The 8,498-nt window shown below is 41.0% G+C and overlaps 1 protein-coding gene across 1 annotated transcript; it reads right to left on the bottom strand.

Moving 5' to 3' along the window:
- Positions 1 to 675: 675 nt before the first annotated feature.
- LOC130998172 (uncharacterized) lies at positions 676 to 4,243 on the bottom strand. Its single transcript, XM_057923606.1, has 2 exons — positions 4,154 to 4,243; positions 676 to 4,068 (listed from the first exon to the last, which is right to left on the bottom strand). Exons 1-2 carry the CDS (start codon positions 4,214 to 4,216, stop codon positions 3,358 to 3,360), a joined length of 774 nt encoding a protein of 257 aa, XP_057779589.1. The 5' UTR covers positions 4,217 to 4,243; the 3' UTR covers positions 676 to 3,357.
- Between the last annotated feature and the right edge of the window lie 4,255 nt (positions 4,244 to 8,498).

The following is an 8,498-nucleotide window of genomic DNA, read 5'->3' as shown; positions in this document are numbered from 1 at the left end:
AGAATATTTAACTGATACTTGACTTTAGTATTAGTCCGCTGAATCCACGTGGCACACATTAAGTAATCAGTTCCGGACTGATTCTTCAACTGATACTTCAGTTGGTAACTTCAGTCTTCAGTCTTCAATCCTTCGTCCTTCAGTCTTCAGAACAGCAAACTAAACTAGAAAAGAACTCTAACACTTGAGTTCGAACAGTTCTAGTCTATTACAATTAAAGCCTATGAATTTTGGTATCATCAAAACATGGATTAGGATATTTCAATAAGTTCCCAACATGTTCCAAGCAAGAGGAAAGAGAAGGGGTTGGGGACGGAGGCGGCATCGTGTGTGGCGCAGAGGTCGCCAAAAAACAAGGGGGGAGAAGAAGAAGGCAGCAGCGCTGCTGTTAGTGGAAGAAGAAGGCAGCGACGCTGCTGCTGTCTCCGGTGAGAGGAAGACGCAGGGATTGTTCCAACGATTTTTTGTAACGGCGTTAACGTCCATTAAAAGGCGGGGAGGAAATTGGTGCGATAAAGCCATGTTGAGGTAGTGGGCAGCTCTCCCCCTTGACGTTAGGGGGCTAAACGCGATAGGGACGCCATCGATAGGGGGAATTTGGTACTTAACCCTTTTAAATAATGCTTAAACAATTTCTATCAACTCACTTTATCTATTAATTATATATTTATTAACACTACAAAAAAATCGTTGATTACCGACGGCTAAATGCCGTCGGTAACAAAAGACGGCCGCCGGTAAATAGTGTTACCGGCGGCGATAACGGCGGCAAGCTCCCGCCGCTAAAAGGTTCGTCGGCAACGACAATAACGGCGGCGAACATCCGCCGTCGGCAGTTAACGGCGGCGATGCCGCCGGAATTGTCGCCGTTAAACGGCGGAGCCTAGCCGGAGAATTAGCGGCGGCATACACCGCCGCTAGTTACCGAGGGCTATTTTGCCGTCGGTAGCGAGCCACCGGATTCCGGCTGACCTTGCCGGAAAACTAGCGACGGCGATTACCGCCGGTAAATAGCGGCGGCAAAACGCCGTCGGTAACAAGCTACCGCCGGCCGGTGGTCATGCCGGAGGATGGCCGTGTATTTACCGAGGGCAAATTGCCGTCGGTAACTACCGACGGCGTTTTGCCCACGGTAATGTTTTTTATTTTATTTTATTTTATTTATTTATTTATTTATTTATTTTATTGTATATTGTATATCCACAATTTATTTCCGTATTTATACGGTATTGCATACTTTAGACGAACTTCCCAGTCGGCGACCCGACTTCCCAGTGGGTCACCCATCTTGCTTGTGCTCTGTGTCAAGCACGCTTAACTTTGAAATTCTTTTCGAGTGATCACCAGTACAGAACACTCGTATTATTGATATATCTACATCTATTAATTCATTTAAATGCTATATACTCACTCATATAATTATAATCTTTGAATATGTGGAGATAATACCTGAAATATGTTGTTAATTAGTGAGCGAGTTCGTTTCGGTCCTTATTTTTATCGTCGGTAAAATATTTAATTAATATTTAATAATTAATTAATTAATTATTTTTTTTTTTAACATTAATACACCAAAAGTGTTTTAATTTGGTTATTATAATGTGATTTGAATTTATTTGTTTATGTTAAATGCAATCATCATCATCATTGCCTTAAATATATAAAACATATATAGTTTTAATAATTAAAGCACTTGAAATATATAGTTAAATAAAACATAAATTTGAAAAGAAAGTGCAAATGTAATTTCGTTTGAAAACATAAATATATAGTTTTAATAATTCTAAGCATCATCATCATCATCATCGGCATCAGGCCCTGGAGGTGGCTGAGCATTATACATCCTCATAAACGCTTCCAATTGAGCCATGCGGTCCTCCATCTGTTGGCGTTGTGCTTGCTCTGCCGCCAATTGCTCCTCCAGCGTGGAGATCCGTGTCTCATAAAGCTGCTGAGACACCGCAGAACTGCCCGTGCTGCGGAAAGACCCCCTACTAGCCTGACTCTGCCCGGCACTCCCGACGCCGTAGATCCGTGACCTATCAATTTGCACCACCTCCAAATACACCTCGTCTAGCCGCTCCTGTCGTCCTGTGGCAGCGGCCAGTCGATGAACCTCGACCTAATACATACATAACAATGCATAATTGTTAGAAAATAAATACATTCACTAAATATTTGAATAAACTTAAACACTTACGTCAATTCTAGCATCTCTCTCCGACGTATAACTTCCGTCGGCGTACGTGTGGAGGCGGAGGAAGGTGGCATAGTTCGGTGCATCCTGGGGAGTACCAGGATCCAAGCTCTGTAGATGCATTTATATAAGATAAATAAGTTATATTAGTCAATATATTAATTTAATTTATATACTTAATTATTTGTTAATTACATACCATATACTGCTGCAGGATACGAGTCGACTGGGACCCGCCCACGTGCCTACTGATCCCTGTACCCTCCCCATCGGGCTCGGACATCCGGTTGGCACGTGCTCGATCTGAAACAGCCTCAACCTCGGGACGCTGCTAGTATTCCTGGAGTCCAGTCCAGAAATCGGGAGTCATCCAGATGGGTCTAGACATCTGTCTCCCTTGGCGGGTACAGTCCTTGAGCTCTTTCTTGTAGTCGCTCATCATGTCGGAGTACCTTTTGCGGGCGTTTTTCTCCCACATTTTCCTCACGTCACGCTCATCCGCGGGCTGCCACTGAAACTCTTTCTGTTGAAAGAAAGAGAATTAATTTAATATCAAACATTTTAACAATTGAACATGATATATTTATATGTACATGTTATTTAATTGTACCTCTAATTCACCAAAAAATTTATCCTTCATCGCCGGGGGCGTCAACTTCCATGTGTACCCGCCTGGGTTTTCAAATGCCTTAAATGACTGTGTGCAAGCTTTGGACAGGCCGTAGGGCTCCAACAACTCACTGTGTACAAGTAATTTTATCACTTAATCATGGTGTACGAGAAACAGTAAATTAAACTCAAATGCTTACCCAGTCGTAGGATGCCTCTCAAATTCCGTCCTCCCATCTGCAGCCTTACGAACTCTCTCTCTGATATCAGCAGCTGTAGGGCCCCTAGGCCTTCTAGCCCGTGAACTACTAGAAGCCTGGAGAGTCTCGGGAGTCCCAGAAATGTGCGTCCCGGACCCATCAGATGTATCTGCAGTAGCTTCTGGCGCATTAACGCCAGATCGCCCCCGAAATCCCAAGAAACCTCGTGAGGTAGACATGATACCTGTTGCATACAATTACAATTACAATATATAGCCAAACATAACATTAACAGTAACTAACAAACATAACAAATTTGCAATCAAATTCAATCAAAATGTGCATTTACATTTATTCATAATTAGCACTACTATCATCATCACTATCGTTAGATGTCAACGGGGGATCATCGTCGTCTGATTCATCGTCATCTTCAATCTCAACGACTCCACCGAGGGGATGAAGAAGAAGTGGTTGTTCAATGCCTACACTTGTGTGAGTAGGCATAATAGTAACCACTTCTTCTTGAAATGGTTGATCTAATGTTGATGTAGATGCTGCAGTAGACACTTCAACCTTTGATCTTGCGTTGACTTTGCATGCTGACCACCAATTTTTCTTTGATTGGTTCGTACTGGGATAGGGACAGTAAAACACTTGAACTACTTGACTGGCCAAAACAAAGGGATCATACTTCTTATATCTTCGTGTGTGGTTCAATGAAACTAACTTGAAGTCTGTATCAATAGAAGTTCCCTGAGCCGACAAGTCAAACCATTCACAGTTGAACAAGACTGTCTGCTTAATTGGATACCCCGGATACTCCAGCACGCAAACCTCTTGCAGGCGCCCATAAAAGTCTAGCACATCTCTATCACTACCATAGACCGAGCCTTTTATGCAAACGCCACTGTTCACAGTCGCACTCTCTCTATCATGATCAGTTGTGTGAAATCTATAGCCATTCACGAAATAGCCGGAGTATGTTTCAATCTCCCTTAATGGTCCAGCTGCAAGCGACCTAATATAAGGGTTCAACTCGTCGTTACAAGGACGACAAACCTGTTTCACACAAATATCATTTAAGTTTGCTAGCCAATTTTGGAGTAAGTAAATGTATATTTAACATAAATTTATCGTCTCTTACGTAATGGCTAAACCACACAATAAACTCGTTGTGAAACGCGACCTCAAACTCTGCATCAGTCATGTAAGGATTTGCATATCGTTTTTCCTCCTCGAATATCCTTGGATACAAAGAAAAAGTTATATGTTAACACCTATATATGATGAATATTTCTTATACATAAATTGAACGAGAATACTCACTTGCTATATGTCTCTGCAACCTCTGCACAATTGCTCAAAATATACATATGTGCAGCAAGCCATTCGCGCTCATCCATGTATCTCTTCGTCCCTCGGCCAAGTGAACGCCCAATAGGTTTGAATATGGCGAGACAAAGAGGATCATCATTTTCAGCAACGGGCATTTCAATATTGCGAGGCAAAGTTGTCCACTTTGTAGATATTTGATCTTCAAAGTAAAACGAAGAGAAGGTTGACATTTCTGCATGTAAGTATGCATTGGCGATGGACCCCTCAACCTTGGCTTTGTTTTTTATATGATTTTTTAATGTCCTCAAATATCTTTCAAAAGGATACATCCACCGATATTGCACAGGACCAGCCAATCGTGCCTCATCTGCCAAATGAACTGGTAGGTGCTCCATTGAATCAAATAAACTAGGAGGGAAGATACGCTCAAGTTTGCAAAGAGTAACAGCTATCTTCTCACTCAGTATTCTCATGTCATATATGGCCACGTTGCGGGATGTTAATTCTCTGAAGAAGAAACTTAACTCTGTAATTGCCTCCCAAACATTCTTAGGAAGAAGTTCTTTAAAGGCAACAGGCATAAGGATTTGCATGAACACGTGACAGTCGTGACTTTTCATGTTGTGCATCTTCAGGGAGTTCATGTCAACGCATCTACTAATATTTGACACGTACCCATCGGGAAACTTAAGACTCTTGATCCATTGAAGTAAGATCTTCTTCTCTTCCCTGTCAAGCGTATAACATGCTTTCGGATACCCTCGGGTTCCATCCACTTTCTTCAACTCTTTCCGCTTGCAGAAGGTGTTCAATTCTTCTCTGGATTTTTCTGTATCTTTTGTCTTCCCCTTCACATTCAGGACAGTATTAAACACGTTGTCAAACACATTTTTCTCAATGTGCATGACATCCAGATTATGTCGAATCAAAAGATGTCTCCAATAGGGTAGATCCCAAAATATGCTTTTCTTTTTCCACCCTACATCTTGATATTTGGCGAGTTGAGCGTTCCTGCCATCGAAGTCTTCGGTAACCTTCACGAAGCCTAACCCCTCGATTTGATTCAAGATTTGTATTCCTGATCTTTGTTCTGGTGGACCAACATTGCATGTCTTATTCCTCAAGAATGCAGTTTTGTTTCTCCTAAACACATGGTTAGGAGGTAAGAACTTCCGATGATTATCAAACCACGATTGTTTTCCACTCATCGGCAAAGTGAATGCTTCTGTATTCTCCATGCAATGTGGACATGCCAATTTCCCGGCTGTACCCCACCCAGACAACATAGCGTACGCTGGAAAATCACTGATAGTCCATATCAGAGCTGCTCGCATCTGGAAATTTTGCTTCAACGATATGTCGTAAGTGTTCACACCAACCTCCCACAGAGATTTTAACTCGTGTATCAATGGCTGTAAGAATACGTCCAACTTCATCTTTGGGTTTGATGGGCCAGGCACGAGGACTGTGAGGAACATGAATTGTTCTTTCATGCACAACCACGGAGGCAGGTTATACGGCGTGACAATAACTGGCCAAGAAGAATATTGACGCCCTGATTGTGCAAATGGGGCAAAACCATCTGTAGAGAGGCCCAATCTCACATTTCTGATCTCCTCGGCGAATCCAGGAAAGACTGAATTCAAATGTTTCCATGCCGGAGAGTCGGCCGGGTGGCGCATTATCCCATCGTCTGTGGAGGTCGCATGCCATCGCATGTGTTCAGCAGTCGCAGAAGATGCAAACAATCTCTGCAATCGGGGCGTCAAGGGAAAATAGTGCATCTGTTTGGCGGGCACTTGTTTCTTTCGGCGACTCCCAGATGCACGCAAGCTGTCCTTATATCGTGATTGGTCACAGAACATACAACTATGTAGCTCACTAGTTTCCCCCCAATACAACATGCAGTTATTAACACAGCAATCGATCTTCTCTACTGGCAAACCCAAACCACGTAGATTTCTTTTCGTACTATAGAAGTCTTCTGGACAGTTGTTACCCTCTGGTAAAGCAGCTTTCATCATCGAAGACATCTGATTGTAAGTCCTCTCTGACATGTGGCTTTCAGTCTTTATGCTCATGAATTGAGTCATCCAGCTTAATTGTGTGTACGTGTCACATCCTGCGTACAATGGAGTATCCGCTGCATCCAACATGTTATAAATCTGTTGAGCGTCATTATTGGGCGGCTGCTCCAGATTTGGAGGATCTTGATAATTACTAGGTCCAGCATGGTCATGCACCATCCTTTCGTAGTTATTGTATAATCCATCATCCTCATTCATTATAGCATTTTCTCGCGGCATATACAGCGGTGCTTCCCCGTGAGAAACCCAAACTTTGTAATTCAGGACAAATCCACGTCTACTAACATGTTGTCTGACCGTAGGTACATCTAAATACGCTTGATTCTTGCACTTCTTACACGGGCACCTAATGTTACCTTGTCCATCTGTGTATGCCGTTTGATTGAACGCCCACTCAAGGAAAAACTCAAGCCCCGTTTCAAATGCAGTACGATCATTGTATCTCGCGTACATCCACGTACGATTATCACTCATTCTTGCAAATTCTAATTGAAAAAAACAAATAAAATATAATAAATTACTTGAAATCTAACAAAATTTCGACAGCATAACCCCACTATCCTAACTACCAAGTGCTCGACTCTACCAGCAACTATAGTGACCATAGTGATCCTAATTTACTAAGCCTATACTAGGTCTACCCGGCCCCCCAATGTCGAAGCAATAATACAATACAAATAAAAGCAATAAAAATCATGGTAATTAAATTAAAAACAATCATTTGTTGGGAGAAGATCCTTAAGAAATAATCAATTTCTATCCCAAAGGGAGAAGATCCTTAAGAAATTGATTAAATCTATCCCACAATATTATCCAACATATATAAATTATTCTAACAAACAACTTAAACTAAATTGATTAAAATTAATATAATTTAAAATTAATCATGCTCATAATTTAAAATTAAACTAACAACATATGCTAATTGATTAATATAATTTAAAATTAATCATGCTTCAATTGATATAATTTAAAATTATTCATGCGCATATATATAATTTATTTATAAACAAAGCCAATTATAAATTAATTATTAACTATATATAACAAATAAATCTATTTAATTAACATATAAATACATAAATAATTAAATAAATAATTAAACAAGAGAGCGTACGGTGGTGGTTTCCGGCGGGTGTCGTGAAGAAAGCGGCGAAATAAAATCGTCGAACTAAAATAAATAATATAAGTCAAAATTTAAAAATTATATATATATATATATAGAGAGAGAGAGAGAGAGAAAGAGAGTTACCTGGGCGGCTGGGCACGGCGGCGGTCGGCGGCGGGGTTCGGCGGCGGCTGTCGGCGGCGGTGGTCGGCTGGTGGAAGCAGCAGGCAGCAGCAGCAGGGGCGAAGCGGCGGGGGGGGGGGGGGGGGGTGGGGGGATCTTCTGCGCAAAAGTGAAAAAAGGAGGTTACGCGTGCCCTAATATTGGACATTACCGACGGCAATTGCCGCCGCTAGATAGCGACGGCATAAACGCCGTCGGTAACTGTGTTAATTTAATGTTTTATTATATATTCGAAACTTAGCGGCGGCGTCGCCGTCGCTAGTTAACGGCGGCGTATTTGCCGTCGGTAACTGGCCGGTAATGCTATACATTTGTGATGGGACGGAGGAAGTACATATTAAAAAATTTTCATGAATCAAATTTGATAATTTTAGAATGAATCAAAATAGAAAAAGAAGAAGAAAAGAGAGAAATTTGTTGGAGACTAGAGATGAGAGAGAAAATATGGTGAAAAAAAATATATAAGTGTTGCAACTCTAATTTCATACTCTCTCTTCCATCCCCAGTATCATTATTATTTTATAGACAACACGAATTTTAATTAAGAAAGTGGAGGGTAATATTGAGTATTGTTGTGACTGAAGTTTGAGTTCCACTAAAAAATTATAAAAATAAGGTTAAGAAAATAAATTGTTATATATATTATATTGCTATATACAAATGCGAGTGGTAAGGATTAAAAATATTGTGGACATACCAAAATAACAAAAGTTATAATGATATTATGGATCGGATCGGAGAGAGTATATTATATAGATATATCCCTAAAATTTGGG

The sequence above is a fragment of the Salvia miltiorrhiza genome, chromosome 1 (genome assembly GCF_028751815.1).
Source record: "Salvia miltiorrhiza cultivar Shanhuang (shh) chromosome 1, IMPLAD_Smil_shh, whole genome shotgun sequence".
Taxonomy (NCBI): Eukaryota; Viridiplantae; Streptophyta; class Magnoliopsida; order Lamiales; family Lamiaceae; genus Salvia; species Salvia miltiorrhiza.
This window is presented reverse-complemented; position numbering and strand designations above follow the sequence as displayed.